Here is a 17,531-nt window from a genome sequence, read left to right on the forward strand (position 1 = left end):
AGAGACTACTCTAATACAGTGGCTGTGTCACACCCTGACCTGAGAGAGACGGTTTATTTCTCTATGTTGTTAGGTCAGGGTGTGGGGTGGGCATTCTATGGATTTTATTTCTATGTTTTGGCCAGGTATGGTTTCCAATCAGAGGCAACTGTCTATCATTGTCTCTGATTGGGAACCATACTTAGGCAGCCCTTTTTCCCTCCTTGAGTTGTGGGATCTTGTTTTTGTGTTGTGCCTGTGAGCACACCATTACTTCACGTTTCATTTGCTTCTGTATTTGTTTTGGAGGGTTTCATTTATTAAAACGTGTGTCACGGATGTCGTATGGATTAGACCAAAACGCAGTGGGAATATGTATACTCAGCTTTTTTTTATTTTGAAGAAGGAGAAACAACTAAATACGTATGCAAAAAAAAGAACAACGAAACAGTCCTGTCAGGTGCAACAAACACTAAACAAGGAACAACTACCCACAAAATCCCATAGAAAAACACCCCTCTTAAATAGGACCTTCAATTAGAAGCAACGAGGAGCAGCTGCTTCCAATTGAAGGTCCACTCAATAAACATCACATAGAAATAGACATACTAGAACTAACATAGAAATAGACTAACAAAGAACATAGCCCAACAAACCCCGAAACACTCTAAACAAACACCCCCTGCCACGTCCTGACCAAACTACAATAACAAATAACCCCTTATACTGGTCAGGACGTGACAACGTGGAACTCTACGCACGCTGCGCCTTGGTCTTCTCATTTTGACGATCGTGACAGGCTGTGAGAAAAACTACTCTAATATCAGAGATGTCAGATCAACAATCAATTCTCCCTGGCGCGGGACTACTAACTAAAAAGAGTGGGAGGAAATATGCTATACGACATCATATTCAGCGTGTTATTGAAAAGAGGAGTTATGTTACAAAGCAGGGCATGAGTACAGTGTATGTATGCTTATGCTCAGCTTGCTTTGTTGAACAGTGATGGTAGATTTGTCTACCTGCTGACACAGTGCTTTGTTATATGGTGATGGTAGATTTGTCTACTTGCTGACACAGTGTTTTGTTGAACAGTGACGGTAGATTTGTCTACCTGCTGACACAGTATTTTGTTGTATGGTGACGGTAGATTTGTCTACCTGCTGACACAGTGTTTTGTTGTATGGTGATGGTAGATTTGTCTACCTGCTGACACAGTGTTTTGTTATATGGTGGTGGTAGATTTGTCTACCTGCTGACACAGTGCTTTGTTGAACGGTGATGGTAGATTTGTCTCCCTGCAGGGACAGTGCTTTGTTGTACAGTGATGGTAGATTTGTCTCCCTGCGGGGACAGTGGCATGCCTTGAGTTTCTATCATGTCACCTGATTGAAGGGGTTAAGAACAGTATTGAAGTGTCCTATAAAGTCTCCTTTTGGGTCATACAGTTAAGTGGTTTCTAGGATCATGAAAGTAAGGATTACATATTGGCCACAATATCAATGGCTTAGTGTGATTTTTTTTAACATCTACCCTGTGGGTCTTACAGTAAAGTGGTTCCAAGGACAAAAGGAACATTTGTTTTGATGAAGACCCAAAGAATGATTTTGTAACGCCCTGGCCATAGAGAGGGGTTTTTGTTCTTTATTTTGGTTAGGCCAGGGTGTTACATTGGGTGGGCGTTCTATGTTCCTTTTTCTATGTTTTTGTATTTCTTTGTTTTGGGCCGTGTGTGTGGCTCCCAATCAGGCATAGCTGAAGCTCGTTGTTGCTGATTGGGGTTCACACATAAGGAGCATGTTTTTCCTTTGGGTTTTGTGGGTAATTGTTTCTGTTTAGTGTTTGCACCTGACAGGACTGTTTGGCTGTCAGTTTCTTGTTTTTGTCTAATGTGTTCTTTCTTTAACCTGTTGGGGCTAGGGGGCAGTATTTTCACGGCTGGATAAAAAAACGTACCCGATTTAATCTGGTTACTAATCCTACCCAGTAACTAGAATATGCATATACTTATTATATATGGATAGAAAACACCCTAAAGTTTCTAAAACTGTTTGAATGGTGTCTGTGAGTATAACAGAACTCATTTGGCAGGCAAAACCCTGAGACATTTTCTGACAGGAAGTGGATACCTGATGTTGAATTACCTTTAAGCCTATGCCATTGAAACACACAGGGGCTGATTAATGTTTTGGCACTTCCTATTGCTTCCACTAGATGTCACCAGCCTTTACAAAGTGTTTTGAATCTTCTACTATGAGATCTGACCGAACAAGAGCCTTGGAACGGTGATGGCCGATTAGACTCTGGCGCGCGAGGTCATGTTGGGTACCCTCGTTACAAAACGTTTTAAAAGAGAATGCATTCGTCCACCTTGAATATTATTCATGTTCTGGTTAAAAAAGGCCCTAATGATTTATGCTATACAATGTTTGAACGAACTAAAATATATTTTTTCCCCTCGAGAAGTCCGGCTGGCTTAGATCATGTGCTAACAACACAGATCTTTTTGGATATAAATGATGAGCTTTTTTGAACAAAACTACATTCGTTATGGACCTGTGATACCTGGAAGTGACATCTGATGAAGAGAATCAAAGGTAATGGATTATTTACATAGTATTTTCGATTTTAGATCTCCCCAACATGGCGGCTAGTCTGTATCGCAACGCGTATTTTTCTGGGCGCAGTGCTCAGATTATTGCAAAGTGTGATTTCCCAGTAAGGTTATTTTTAAATCTGGCAAGTTGATTGCGTTCAAGAGATGTAAATCTATAATTCTTTAAATGACAATATAATATTTTACCAATGTTTTCTAATTTTAATTATTTAATTTGTGGTGCTGACTTGACTGCCGGTTATTGGAGGGAAACGATTTCCTCAACATCAATGCCATAGTAAAACGCTGTTTTTGGATATAAATATGAACTTGATAGAACTAAAAATGCATGCATTGTCTAACATAATGTCCTAGGAGTGTCATCTGATGGAGATTGTAAAAGGTTAGTGCATCATTTTAGCTGGTTTTATGGTTTTGGTGACCCTGTCTTTGAATTGACAAAACATTACACACAGCTATTGTCAATGTACTCTCCTAACATAATCTAACTTTATGCTTTCGCCGTAAAACCTTTTTGAAATTGGACAACGTGGTTAGATTAAGGAGATGTTTATCTTTCAAAGGGTGTAAGATAGTTGTATGTTTGAAAAATTTGAATTTTGACATTTATTTGGTTTCAAATTTGCCGCTCTTGAAATGCACCTGCTGTTGATGGAGTGCACCACGGGGGGGACGCTAGCGTCCCACCTAGAACATAGAGGTTAATAAATTCCTGAAGATGAACACATCCTCCGCTGCACCTTGGTCTACTCTCTCTCACGACAGCCCTTACAGAATTACCCACCACAAAAAGACCAAGCAGCAGAGAAGAGGGCAGATGGAAGTCAAGGAGGACTATTGGAAGCAGCGCGCTCGGGAGGAGATGGCATCCTGGTCGCTGGACATTGACTGGACATGGGAGCAATTGCGGGACCATTGTGACAACCTGCCTGGGAGGCAGGTAGAGCCCGAGAGGCAGCCCCCAAAAATCTTTTTGGGGGTCACACGGGGAGTGTGGCAGAGTCAGGTTGGAGACCTGAGCCAGCTCCCCGTGCTTACAGGAGGCAACGTAGTACTGGTCAGGCACCGTGTTATGCAGTAAAGCGAACGGTGTCCCCAGTACGTGTGGAGAGGCCGGTGCGTTACATCCCAGCTCCTAACATCTGCCGGGGGAGATTGGGCATCGAGCCAGGACGGGTTGTGCAGGCCGTGCGCTCTAGACCTCCAGTGCGTCTTCAGGACCCGGTCTATCCTGTGCCTGCGCCAAGGACCAGGCCTCCAGTGGGTCTCCCCATCCTGGTCAGTCCTGTGCCTGCTCCACGGACCAGGCCTCCAGTGGGTCTCCCCATCCTGGTCAGTCCTGTGCCTGCTCCACGGACCAGGCCGCCAGAGCTGCCCACCAGTCCAGAGCCGCCAGAACTGCCCGCCAGTCCGGAGCCGCCAGAGCTGCCCGCCAGTCCGGAGCCGCCAGAGCTGCCCGCCATTCCGGAGCTGCCAGAGCTGCCCGCCAGTCCGGAGCCGCCAGAGCCGCCCGCCAGTCAGGAGCCGCCAGAGCCGCCCGCCTGTCCGGAGCCGCCAGAGCCGCCCGCCTGTCCGGAGCCTAAGAGGGGGCCCTATAAAATCTTTTATTTTTTTCCACCAAATTCTGTGATATTTTCCCAAATTATGATTTTTTTTTAGTTTTTCACTCTTAAAATTAAAATTGTTCATAGAGAAACAATGAAATTGTATGTTCTGAGTCCATGTCAATGAAGAAATCACATTTTTTGGGGGGTCTGGAGTGTAATATCTCTTTAATTGTGCACCTGACCCTTTCATTGCGCATCTATGCATGAGGAATATGCTGTCTAATGTGTCAGTCTTTCATGGCAACGTTTGCAAATAACAAATAATAGACAGAAATAATATACTTACTAATGATATACACTAATGGTCAAAAGTCTCAGAACACCTACTCATTCAAGGGTTTTTCTTTATTTTTTACTATTTTCTACATTGTTGAATAATAGTGAAGACATAACTATGAAATAACGCATATGGAATCATGTAGTAACCAAAAAGTGTTAAACAAATCAAATGTGGCAAAGAAGGGGGTTGAGTGATAATTGGCAGATATGTGAGGGCAGAACTAATAAACGGGCTCTGCCCAATCAGAAAAATGGCCATCCCGATCAGAACTACAGATCACAAAATGGCCGACTGCCAAAACTACAATTCCCAGAAGCAAGGGGAACCCTCAGAAGGTGGAGCCGACCCACAGATAAAGGGTCAAGAAAAACCAGGAAAAGAGAGAGAGGGCTGGGAGGATCTATGAACCATAGAGAAAGAGACAATCTATATTGGCTGGATTTACCGTGTATGAGCTGGACTGTTTTGGACTTACCTGTTGGCGTTTAGACCTGGACCTACCGAGAACCAGATTTGTGTACCGAACCCTGCTATCCTTGACCTTGCCTGCGGCCTGGGTGGACCAGGACGGAGAAACAAACACACAGGTACTGTCATGTTCGAAAAAAACTTTATTCTGGGCTGATTTTCCCACTTAATTTGTGACAAACGCTCCTAACCTTGAAGAGGTTTGTCACACAAAATATATTTTATATTTGAGATTCTTCAAAGTAGCCACCCTTTGCCTTGATGACAGCTTTGCACACTCTTGGCATTCTCTCAACCAGCTTCACCTGGACTGCCTTTCCAACAATCTTGAAGGAGTTCCCACATATTCTGAGCACTTGTTGGCTGCTATTCCTTCACTCTGTGGTCCGACTCATCCTAAACCATCTCAATTTGGTTGAAGTTGGGGGATTGTGGAGGCCAGGTCATCTGACGCAGCACTCCATCACTCTTCTTCTTGGTAAATTAGCCCTTACACAGCCTGGTGGCGTGTTGGGTCATTGTCATGTTGAAAAACAAATGATAGTACCACTAAGCCCAAACCAGATGGGATGGCGTATTGCTGCAGAATGCTGTGGTAGCCATGCTGGTTAAGTGTGCCTGTCACGTTCTGACCAGAAAAGTGGGTATTTGTTATTGTAGTTTGGTCAGGATGTGGCAGTGGGTGTTTGTTTTATGTGGTTCGGGGTTTGTTGAGCTATGTGTTATGTAGAGGGGTGTTATGTAGAGGGCTGTTATTTAGAGTGTTCCGGGGTTTTTGGGTTATGTGCTAGGTTAGTGTATTTCTATGTTAGATCTAGGTTGTTTAGTTCTATGTTTAGTTAATTGGGATTGGCCTTCAATTGGAGGCAGCTGTTCCTCGTTGCCTCTGATTGAAGGTCCTATGTATAGGGGTGTGTTTGTAATGGGAATTGTGGGTAGTTATCTCATTGTTTAGTGTCTGAGCACCTGACAGGAATGTTAGTGTCGTTCGTTGTGTTTGTATACGTGTTTTTTTTTTTTTTTTTCCTTTTAACACATTAAAGAAGATGAGTATACACGTTCCCGCTGCACCTTGGTCCAATCATTACGACATTCGTTACAGTGCCTTGAATTCTAAATAAATGACAGACAGTGCCACCAGCAAAGCACCCCCACACCATAACACCTCCTCCTCCATTTTTACAGTGGGAAATATACACGTGGATATCATCCATTCCCCCACACCGTGTTTCACAAAGACACGGCAGTTGGAACCAAAAATCTCATATTTGGACTCCAGACCAAAGGACAAATTTCCACCGGTCTAATGTCCATTGCTCGTGTTTCTTGGCCCAAGCAAGTCTCTTCTTCTTATTGATGTCCTTTAGTAGTGGTATCTTTGCAGCAAATCGACCATGAAGGCCTGATTCACACAGTGTCCTCTGAACAGTTTATGTTAAGATGTGTCTGCTACTTGAACATTGATTTGGGCTGCAATTTCTGAGGCTGGTAACTTTAACCTGTTAGGGCTAGGGGGCAGCATTGACACGGCTGGATAAAAAACATACCCGATTTAATCTGGTTACCACTCCTACTCAGTAACTAGAATATGCATATACTTATTACATATGGATAGAAAACACCCTAAATTTTCTAAAACTGTTTGAATGGTGTCTGTGAGTATAACAGAACTCAAATGGCAGGTCAAAACCTGAGAGATTCCTTTACAGGAAGTGGCCTGTCTGACCATTTCTGGAACTTCTTTGCCATCTCTATCATTTACTAAGGATCTCTGCTCTAACGTGACACTTCCCACGTCGTCCATAGGCTCTCAGAGCCCGGGAAAAAAGAGAATGTCGTCATTCCAGCCCCAGGCTGAAACACATTATCGCCTTTCTCAAGTGGCCCATCAAGAGACACTAGCTTATGCGCGTGACCCCGACCGCCCCCGCCTTTGGGATTTTTTCCTCTGTTTGCCGAAAAGGAGATTCCCTGTCGGAATTTTATCGCTTTTCTACGAGAAAAATGACGTAAAAATTGATTTTAAACAGCGGTTGACATGCTTCGACGTACGGCAATTGAATACTTTGAATTTTATTGTCAGGAATTGCGCCAAGCGCGCGACACTTCTTTACTATTTCGGATAGTGTCTGGAACGCACGAACAAAACGCCGCTATTCGGATATAACGATGGATTATTTTGGACCAAACCAACATTTGTTATTGAAGTAGACGTCCTGGGTGTGCATTCTGACGAAGACAACAAAAGGTAATGACATTTTTATAATAGTAAATATGATTATGGTGAGTGCTAAACTTGCCGGGTGTCTAAATAGCGAGCCCGTGATGCCTGGGCTATGTACTTAGAATATTGCAAAATGTGCTTTCACCAAAAAGCTATTTTAAAATCGGACATATCGAGTGCATAGAGGAGGTCTGTATCTATAATTCTTAAAATAATTGTTATGCTTTTTGTGAACGTTTATCGTGAGTAATTTAGTAAAATGTTAGCGAATTCCCCGTAAGTTTGCGGGGGGTATGCTAGTTCTGAACGTCACATGCTAATGTAAAAAGCTGGTTTTTGATATAAATATGAACTTGATTGAACAAAACATGCATGTATTGTATAACATAATGTCCTAGGGTTGTCATCTGATGAAGATCATCAAAGGTGAGTGCTGCATTTAGCTGTCTTCTGGGTTTTGGTGACATTATATGCTGGCTTGAAAAATGGGTGTCTGATTATTTCTGGCTTGGTACTCTGCTGACATAATCTAATGTTTTGCTTTCGTTGTAAAGCCTTTTTGAAATCGGACAGTGTGGTTAGATTAACGAGAGTCTTATCTTTAAATGGCTGTAAAATAGTCATATGTTTGAGAAATTGAAGTAATATGATTTTGAAGATTTTGAAAATCGCGCCACAGGATGGCAGTGGCTGTTACGTAGGTGGGACGAATTCGTCCCGCCGGTCCCATAGAGGTTAATGACATTATCCTCTGCAGCAGAGGTAACTCTGGGTCTTCCTTTCCTGTGGTGGTCCTCATGAAAGCCAGTTTCATCATAGTGCTTGACGGTTTTTGCAAATGCACTTGAAGAAACTTGCAAAGTTATTTACATTTTCCATATTGACTGACCTTAATGTCTTAAAGCAATGATGGCCTGTCATTTATCTTTGCTTATTTGAACTGTTCTTTTCATAATATGGACTTGGTCTTTTACCAAATAGGGCTATCATCTGTATACCACCCCTACCTTGTCACAACACAACTGATTAGCTCAAACACATTAAAAGGTGTGCCTTCCTAAAAGTTAATTTGTGGAATTTCTTTCCTTCTTAATTGAAATGCATTCCCGGTGACAACTTCATGAAGCTGGTTGAGAGAATGCCAAGAGTGTGAAAAGCTGTCATCAAGGCAAAGGGTGGCTACTTTGAAGAATCTCAAATATAAAATATATTTTGATTTGTTTTACACTTTTTTGGTTACTACATGATTCCATATGTGTTATTTCATAGTTTTGATGTCTTCACTATTATTCTACAATGTAGAAAATAGTAAAAATAAAGAAAAACCCTTGAATGAGTAGGTGTTGTAAAACCTTCGACCGGTAGTGTACTTCTGTCAGGTAAGCATACTTTGCAGTTAAAATGTAATTGATAAGGTTTGGGGTAAAGTATTTCTTTCAAACCACAAGACGGTTATCATATCACATGGCTACACAAAGAGTGAGAGACAAACGCGTGGACCACACAGACAGACATTGGCAATATTGCTGGAAATTAATTGGCAGTTAGGTTTGGCTTTTTAAGCCAATAGTGGCTAACCAGGGGTGGGATTATGTCAATGTTGTGTTGATTACATAGTAGCTGGGAGCTTGCTGTGTCTGATACTTGTGAGATTTGTTAATGACAGTTTGCGGTGGAACACGTGAAAATTGCATGAACTTTCAGAATTGTTTGGAGGCTACTCACATGTGGGCTGCGAGCTACTGGTAGCTTACGATTGACCTGTTAGAGACCCCTGGTCTAAAGCCTGCTGTCGCTGATAAATTGTTTGTGCTGGACAGAGCAGGGGTGTCTCTCAAAATGCATACTACCGTGCTCCGAGAGTCGGAGTATGAGTTCAAATCAAAATATGCGAAACGGAGCATGGAGGGCACTTCTCGAATAAGTACTTTATTTATACGTGTTTTGAAGCATGTAAGCTTCAAAGGAAAGTATGCAAAGAAATGACACAACCACTTAAAAGATTATGCAAATTTTCTTGAAATTAATGGCGGTCATTATTTGAGCTGAAGCGTGAGAAAATACACCCCGCCCTTTGAATTGAAATGTTGCCTATTCACATCTAATATGTTGCCTGACTACAATATTTTATCTTGATACGTTAACAAATACTTGTGTTAATTTTGGCATGTTTACCTGCCTACAATTTCCACTGTAGTGTGCGTAGGTCGCAAGCCAATAGTAAGTCAATAGAGCTAACTGGCTAGCTACTACTGTTAGCTAGCCAGACAGCCACTAATAATTGTTAGCTAGCTACCAACAAAGAATTGAAATCTACATTGGCTTTAGGTCATTTCTGACTGTTATACTATCTGGTTAGCTACATTATTACGATTCACATATAGCTAGCAAATAGTTCTGGAGTGTTTATCCTGTTTTGTCTCTGTCAACATTGTCCTGGCTAGAAAAAGAAAAGTTCAGTAAATGGGTAACTGGCTAGCTAGCTAGCCACGAAGAATTGTTAGCTAGCTACCTAAGAAGAATTTGACATCTACTGTACCTTGCATAACATTAGTTTTAGGTAATGTTTGCCTGTTTAACTAGCTAGCTAGAGTATAAGGATTCACATATATCTAGCTGATAATTAAGAAGTAAAACGTTTGCTTTTATTGTCTCTATTGTTGCCATTGTCCTGACTGGAAGAAGGTTCATTGAATGGGGAGATGCAGTGGGAAGTAATACAGTAGGGGGAGTGGGAGGTAATACAGTAGGGGGAGTGTGAGTGCTTCTCAAATGTAATGTTTTATATGTTCTCCACACTCTCGTTCTCACAAGAACGTACTCAAGAGAATGCACTCGGAGAATGCTCTTGGAGCATGAGAGTGTGGAGCACGGTAGTATGCATATTGAGAAACACCCCAGGTATCAGTGCATTATAATTGTGTACTGGCTGCTAGCACAGCAAACATGGATGAAAATCTAATTTAGAAAACAAACATGTACTTTGGTCACCTTTATAAATATTGATAGCATTATTACCAAAGCTCTTGATGAAATGAAATAAACAACAATTTGGACACTAAATTCGTTTTTAGAATGCACACCAACCCAATCCAATCCCATAAAGGCTGCTGCCCTATGATGACATCACCACACACAGGTCTCTGTAACCAAATAGTTTTAATCTCAATGAAAATAATCTGTAGTGAAATGAAAATGGAAATCTCGACACACACACTCACCCCATCCGATGAGGGTGAAGCCCCACAGGTACTTGGTGTCTGAGAGGAAGGCCATGAAGATGAGGCTGTGGAGGTACAGGCCCTCTACCAGGATCCAGTAGTAATTAGTGGCCAGGAAGTAGATGAACAGCAACACTGTCACTTTACACCCAATCTGGAGAGAGAGAGTGAAAGAGAGAGAGAAAGGGGGAGAGGAGAGGAGGGGGAAGGGAGAGAAATCAAAAACAAGTGAGAAAAAGTATTGATTAGTAAGAAAATGACAATATAGAACCTCATTAAAGCTTTGGAATTGCCCTGGGGTTTCACTGTCTTTCACAATCATCCTTCCCCCCCAAAAATGATTTATTCTCACAGCAGGTATTTAATCAAAGTCCCTGTTCAAGTTCTCGTCTTTCTAAAGAGGTAACTGGTTCTGGTTCCAGGGAGGCCCATGCTATCTCAGATGTTGAGAGACAAGCGGGAGGGAGATAGCAGATGCTTTTCATAACTGACGACAAGTAATTATGGGGACGCAACACTCATATTTCCAGCCTAAGGTCTGTTACGTGCCAAAGGAAGCTTGTGTCTAAATGGAAACAGCATCCAGCATCCAAGAAACACTGTAGACACATCCATCACAGCTTGAGACAAAGACTTTACAATGTGATATTTCTCTAAATGACTTCCCTGCCAGCCCACATTTAGTCATGCCAAGCCATTAGAAAAGAAAGAGCCACATTATTATTGCTCATTGCCAAGCTTTGACTGAGTTTCTTTCTACACTACTGGCTTTGGGGATCTGATTTGTATTTAACTGTCCAGTATTTGAACTACAGGCTACTCCCCTTTTGATAATGAACTCTGGATCCCTTTGTGATGCTGAACCATGGTCCTTGATCACCAACTTTACACTGTGAAGTGTAAAGTTTACACAGTGTATCTTCAAACTGAGAGAAAACAAAACTGCTGCGTAAACTTGCGATGACTGTGGTTGATAACCTTATTGGCTATTTACAACACAACAGAGAGCATTGACGTGATGCGAACCTTAGGTCTTAGTAATACTTTTAACTCTCATATTAAAAGGAGCTGCTTTGACCAATTAGATGGTATTATCCATTTGCATTAGGAGACTCCTTAAACAATTTACCTTCTGTACACGTTCACACATCAGCATGGGTGTGTATTCTATGTGGTTGAGTAGATCAAATGTGCCAGGGGATTCACAGATGCCTTGACAAGCACTAGTCATATTGATCTTAACTCCATGCTGTAAGATGCACTCGGGGTGTTTTAATCAGCCTATTAGCTAAACTTGAGAAGATCAACACTACAGCAGCTCAAAGAACAGCAGGCTCCATACTGTGTTCAGAAATAAATAATTATGTCACTAACATGTAGAACAGTTGTTAGCTATGTCACTAACATGTAAAACAGTTGTTAGCTATGTCACTAACATGTAAAACAGTTGTTAGCTATGTCACTAACATGTCAAACAGTTGTTAGCTATGTCACTAACATGTCAAACAGTTGTTAGCTATGTCACTAACATGTCAAACAGTTGTTAGCTATGTCACTAACATGTCAAACAGTTGTTAGCTATGTCACTAACATGTCAAACAGTTGTTAGCTATGTCACTAACATGTAGGACAGTTGTTAGCTATGTCACTAACATGTAGGACAGTTGTTAGCTATGTCACTAACATGTAGGACAGTTGTTAGCTATGTCACTAACATGTAGGACAGTTGTTAGCTATGTCACTAACATGTAGGACAGTTGTTAGCTATGTCACTAACATGTAGGACAGTTGTTAGCTATGCATTAGCTAACCTTTTATTATGCATATGATGTTGAAGAGTAAATGAATGATAAAGAGAAAAAAGACAAGAACATGTATATACACAACCACATACAAATATATACATTCACACATACATGCATATTAACTATATTTATACAGTACCAATCAAAAGTTTGCACACACCTACTCATTCAAGGGTTTTTCTTTCTTTATACTATTTTCTACATTGTAGAATAATAGTGAAGACATCAAAACCATGAAATAACACATATGGAATCATGTATTAACCAAAAAAGTGTTAAACAAAATATATTTTATATTTGAGATCTTCAAAGTAGCCACCCATTGCCTTGATGACAGCTTTGCACACACTTGGCATTCTCTCAACCAGCTTCATGAGGTAGTCACCTGGAATGTATTTCAATTAACAGGTGTGCCTTGTTAAAAGTAAATTTGTGGAATTTCTTAATGCGTTTGAGCTAATCAGTTGTGTTCTGACAAGGTAGGGGTGGTGTACAGAAGATGGCCCTATTTGGTAAAAGACCAAGTCCATATTATGGCAAGAACAGCTCAAATAAGCAAAGACAAATGACAATCCATCATTACTTTAAGACATGAAGATCAGTCAATCTGGAATATTTCGAGAACTTTGAAAGTTTCTTCAACTGCATTTTCAAAAACCATCAAGCGATATGATTAAATTGTCTCTCATGAGGACCGCCACAGGAAAGGAAGACACAGAGTTACCTTTGCTGCAGAGGATAAGTTCATTAGAGTTACTAGCCTCAGAAATTGCAGCCCAAATAAATGCTTCACAGAGTTCAAGTAACAGACTCATCCCAACATCAACTGTTCAAAGGAGACTGTGTGAATCAGGCCTTTATTGCCAGATTGCTGCAAATAAACCACTAATAAGGGACACAAACTAAGAAGATGAGACTTGCTTGGGCCAAGAAACGCAAGCAATGGACATTAGACTGGTGGAAATCTGTCCAAAGGCCTGATGAGTCCAAATTTGAGATTTTTGGTTCCAACTGCCGTAGCTTTTTGAGACACAGAGTAGGTGAACGGATGATCTCTGCAGGTGTGGTTCCCACCTTGAAGCATGGAGGAGGAGGTGTGATGGTGTGGGGGTGCTTTGCTGGTGACACTGTTTGTGATTTATTTGGAATTGAAGATGAGCTGGCCTCCACAATCACCTGAACTCAACCAAATTGAGATGGTTTGGGATGAGTTGGACCACAGAGTGAAGGAAAAGCAGCCAACAAGTGCCCAGCATACGTCGGACCTCCTTCATGACTGTTGGAAAAGCATTCCTCATGAAGCTAGATGAGTGAATACCAACACTGTGCAAAGCTGTCATCAAGGCAAAGCGTGGCTACTTTGAAGAATCTCAAATATAAAATATATTGTTTAACACTTTTTTGGTTACTACATGATTCCATATGTGTTATTTCATAGTTTTGATGTCTTCACTATTATTCTATAATGTAGAAAATAGTACAAATAAAGAAAAACCCTTGAATGAGTAGGTGTGTCCAAACGTTTGACAGGTACTGTGTATATGTGTATATATATATATATATATATATATATATAGTGGTGCAGTCAGTCCACAAGGTGACACAGTGCCTTTGGGGAGAACCCTGCCTCCACTCACACAATAGAACCCAGTGGTGTAAAGTCTGTAAGTAAAAATATTTTGATGTACTACATAAGTAGTTTTTTTGGGGTATCTGTACTTTACTTTACCATTTATATTTTTGACAACTTATAATTTTACTTCACTACATTCCTTCACTACAATTTACTTTTTACTCCATACATTTTCCTTGACACCCAAAAGTACTCGTTACATGTTGAATGGTTAGCAAGACATAAAAATTGTCCAAATCACACACTTATCAAGAGAACGTCCCTGGTCATCCCTACTGCCTCTGATCTGGCAGACTCACTAAACACACATGCTTCGTTTGTAAATGATGTCTGAGGGATGGAGTGTGCCCCTGTCAACCATAAATAAAATAACTACAAAATTGCGCCATCTGGTTTGCTTAATGTAAGGAATTTAAAATGATGCATCCTTTTTTACTTTTACTCAAGTAGTATTTTATTTTACTGACTTTCACTTGAGTCATTTTCTATTAAGGCATCTTTACTTTTACTCAAGTATGACAATAGGGTACTTTTGCCACCACTGGATCACTGTCACCATCTCCCTCTCTTTCTGTGACTGTCTCTCTTAATCCCTTTCTCTTGCTTCTTTTCTGTTCCCTCTGTATCTGCTGACAGTGCTACTAGAGACCATGTTATAATATCCAGAAACCCTGAGTTTGAAGCTCTGGCACCTCTATCATCCCCACATTGAGCTATGGGGAATGAGGAATTTGCCCCATCGTACTGAAGATCAGTTCGAAGGACATCCTCAGGTTACTCACAACATCCCTGGTCATCCTATTGCCTCTCATCCTACTGCAAGATTAAGATATTTATTGTCTCTGCCCTCCCACTTTGTGTGTCCCACTTTCGAAATCCCACTGTTATACTGAATACTTAAGTAAATTATATTTCCCTTTTTTATTTTTGTCTAAATTAGCAAAGAATTCTAAAAACCTATTTTTGCTTTGTCATTATGGGGTACTGTGTGTAGATTGATGAGAGAATTTTTTTTTTTTTTAATCCATTTTAGAATATGGCTGTAACATAACACCATTTGGAAAAAGTAAAGGCGTCTGAATACTTTTCGAATGCACTACACTGCAGTATACTGTATAATATGTTCCAATAATAATATGTTCCATTTAGTTTGTGTCCACATAGTTATCCATCCACCTTGAAAGAGCCCTAAAGCTACAGTATGTTTAAAGCTTTCAGTCAACTCTCTCCTCACCAATCAGGTGAACATGGCATCTGAAGGAGAATATATATATATATATATTTGCAACCCATCCAGGAGCCTTGAAGTGGAAAACAGGGTATGAAGAGGAGGAAGAGAAGGATCAGGATGAAGAGAAGAGGGAGGAGGAAGAAAACTCACATTTGGAATTTTCTGTAACTAATTGGCTAGATTTAGCTGATTCTGATCATCAGGTCAGTCATTATGCTTTGACAAATGTCCTACTTTGAAGTCTCACAGGCAGAAGCCCACTCACAATTCAGCCAGAGATTAAATCACACAGCTAATTAACTGAAAACATAATCTTATCTCAAGAGGGCTGCAGCATTGCACATTAAATCACTCATAAATCAAAAAGCTTACAAGTATTTAAAAATAAGATTCACATCCCATGGTAAGAGCCATTGGCACTACTTTTTGGGGTAAAGCTCTGAGCAAAAGCACTGCGACCTAAACCATAAAGGTTCAGCTGGTGTCTCGCACCTGAGAGACCAACGACTGTGTAAATACGTCTTGCTCTGTGGCAGCTCTCAGTAAACATGTAACAGACAGCCTTAAGGCTTATGTATCATCTATAAGAGTCAGAAGCATTTATTCTAGTGCCAAAATTTACTACAAAGTGTAAATAGAATAATTTTGGTCCTAAAGTCAGTATCGTCCAAAATAAAGATTTGCAAGACATAAGGAATCTAGGGTATGTAACAGTTTTCCTTGGGTTGGATTTATTTAAATCCTGCCCACATGCCCACAGCTGTCAGCACCCAAGTAATCATTCATTCGGAGCGCAGCTGCATGAAACCTGAACGTAATACCCGTAGCTGCGGAATGCAGACTGACTGTGGTACATTTGATTTGACTTTGGATATTCCTATGGGGCTAGTTTGGGACCATCAGTAAATTAAGTAAATTCATTTACACAATATTCGACAATATTTTCACATTTCCAAATTGAAATAACTTTCCAATAAATCTCAAACCAACTATAAATTGTAGAAATCTATATACAAATATTGAAAGCAGAAAAAAGAGAATTAAAAGTTATGCGACATGAAAATGTTTTCAAATTTACACTGTGTCATTTGCTTGGAGGAGAACGCAATCAGAACACAGTTGAGTCAAGTGGTTAAAGTGGTATACTGGGAAGAACAGACTAGAACACTGGGCCTGTAATATAATAAAGTTCCTCAGAGTAAGAGTGATGTTCTAGGATCAGGTTTTCCCCGTCCATATAATCTTATTTATTATGATCCAAAGGCAAAACTGATCCTATATCAACTCTGTGAATATGGGCCACGTAGCGATAGCTTGTGGTAAATGACAACAAAGATAACTAAGTGCTGTTCATTGTCTTTGACTTCATCAACATCAGAGTAATATCCTGAAGCCTTTTTAGTTGAGCCGTGAAGGGACTGCAACTTTTGTTCACTCGATCTAGAATACCTCACACTCAAATACCGACCGCATTACCTCTCAAGAGAATGATCTGCGGTCATCGTCACAGCCGTGTATATTCTACTTTCTACTCAAGCAGATACCACAATGGCTCTCAAGGAACTACACTGGACTTTGTGCAAACTGGAAACCACATATCCTGAGGCCACATTTATTCTAGCTGGGGACTTTAATAAAGCAAATCTGAGGAATACGCTACCAAACACATTGCCTGCGCTACTTGCGCATCAAAAACCCTCGACCATTGCTACTCTCCCTTCCGGGACGGCTACAAGGTCCTCCCTTCGGCCAATCAGATCACGCCTCCATTCTGCTCCTCCCTTTCTATAGGCAGAAACTCAAACAGTAAGTACCCGTGGTAAGGTCTGTTCAATGATGGTCTGACCAATCGGAATCCATGCTTCAAGATTGTTTTGATCACGCGGACTGATATATGTTCCGGGTTGCCTCTGAGAAAAACATTGCTGTATACACCGAAGTGAATAGGGAATGTTGTTTCCCTGTGATGATTAAAACCTGTCCAAACCAGAAAATGGTGATAGATTGCAGCATTTGCGCAAAACTGAAGGTGTAAACCATCCCATTTAACCACGGCAATTTCACCGGGAATATATACAAACAGATCCGGTTATGCCCTCCGTAAGGCAATCAAACTGGCAAAACGTCATTACAGAGACAAAGGAAAACTTTGAGGAAAACACACTGCCGCCGACACAGGCCACAGCCGCTTGCGAGGATTGTGAGCTCTTGTTCTCCGTGGCCAATGTGAGTAAGACATTTAAGCGTGTTAACCCTTGCAAGGCTACCGGCCCAAACGGCATCCCCATAGCACTCACTGCTTTGAGAGGCTAGTAAGGATTATATCACCTCCACCTTACCTGACACGCTAGAACCACTGCAATTTGCACACCACACCAATAGAGCCACAAATGACGCAATCACCATTGCACTGCACACTGCCATATACCTCCTGGACTAGAGGTCGACCGATTTATGATTTTTCAA

General features: G+C 41.0%; 1 protein-coding gene across 1 annotated transcript in view; it reads right to left on the minus strand.

The window, feature by feature from the left end:
- pth2ra (parathyroid hormone 2 receptor a) overlaps positions 1-17,531 on the minus strand; it is a 120,184-nt gene that overhangs the window by 52,330 nt on the left and 50,323 nt on the right. Inside the window, exon 7 of the mRNA XM_045704397.2 lies at positions 10,397-10,550. Coding sequence (XP_045560353.1) covers positions 10,397-10,550 — 154 coding nt within the window. The remainder of the gene's footprint in view (positions 1-10,396; positions 10,551-17,531) is intronic.

The sequence above is a fragment of the Salmo salar genome, chromosome 21, assembly GCF_965601325.2.
Source record: "Salmo salar chromosome 21, fSalSal1, whole genome shotgun sequence".
Lineage (NCBI taxonomy): Eukaryota > Metazoa > Chordata > Actinopteri > Salmoniformes > Salmonidae > Salmo > Salmo salar.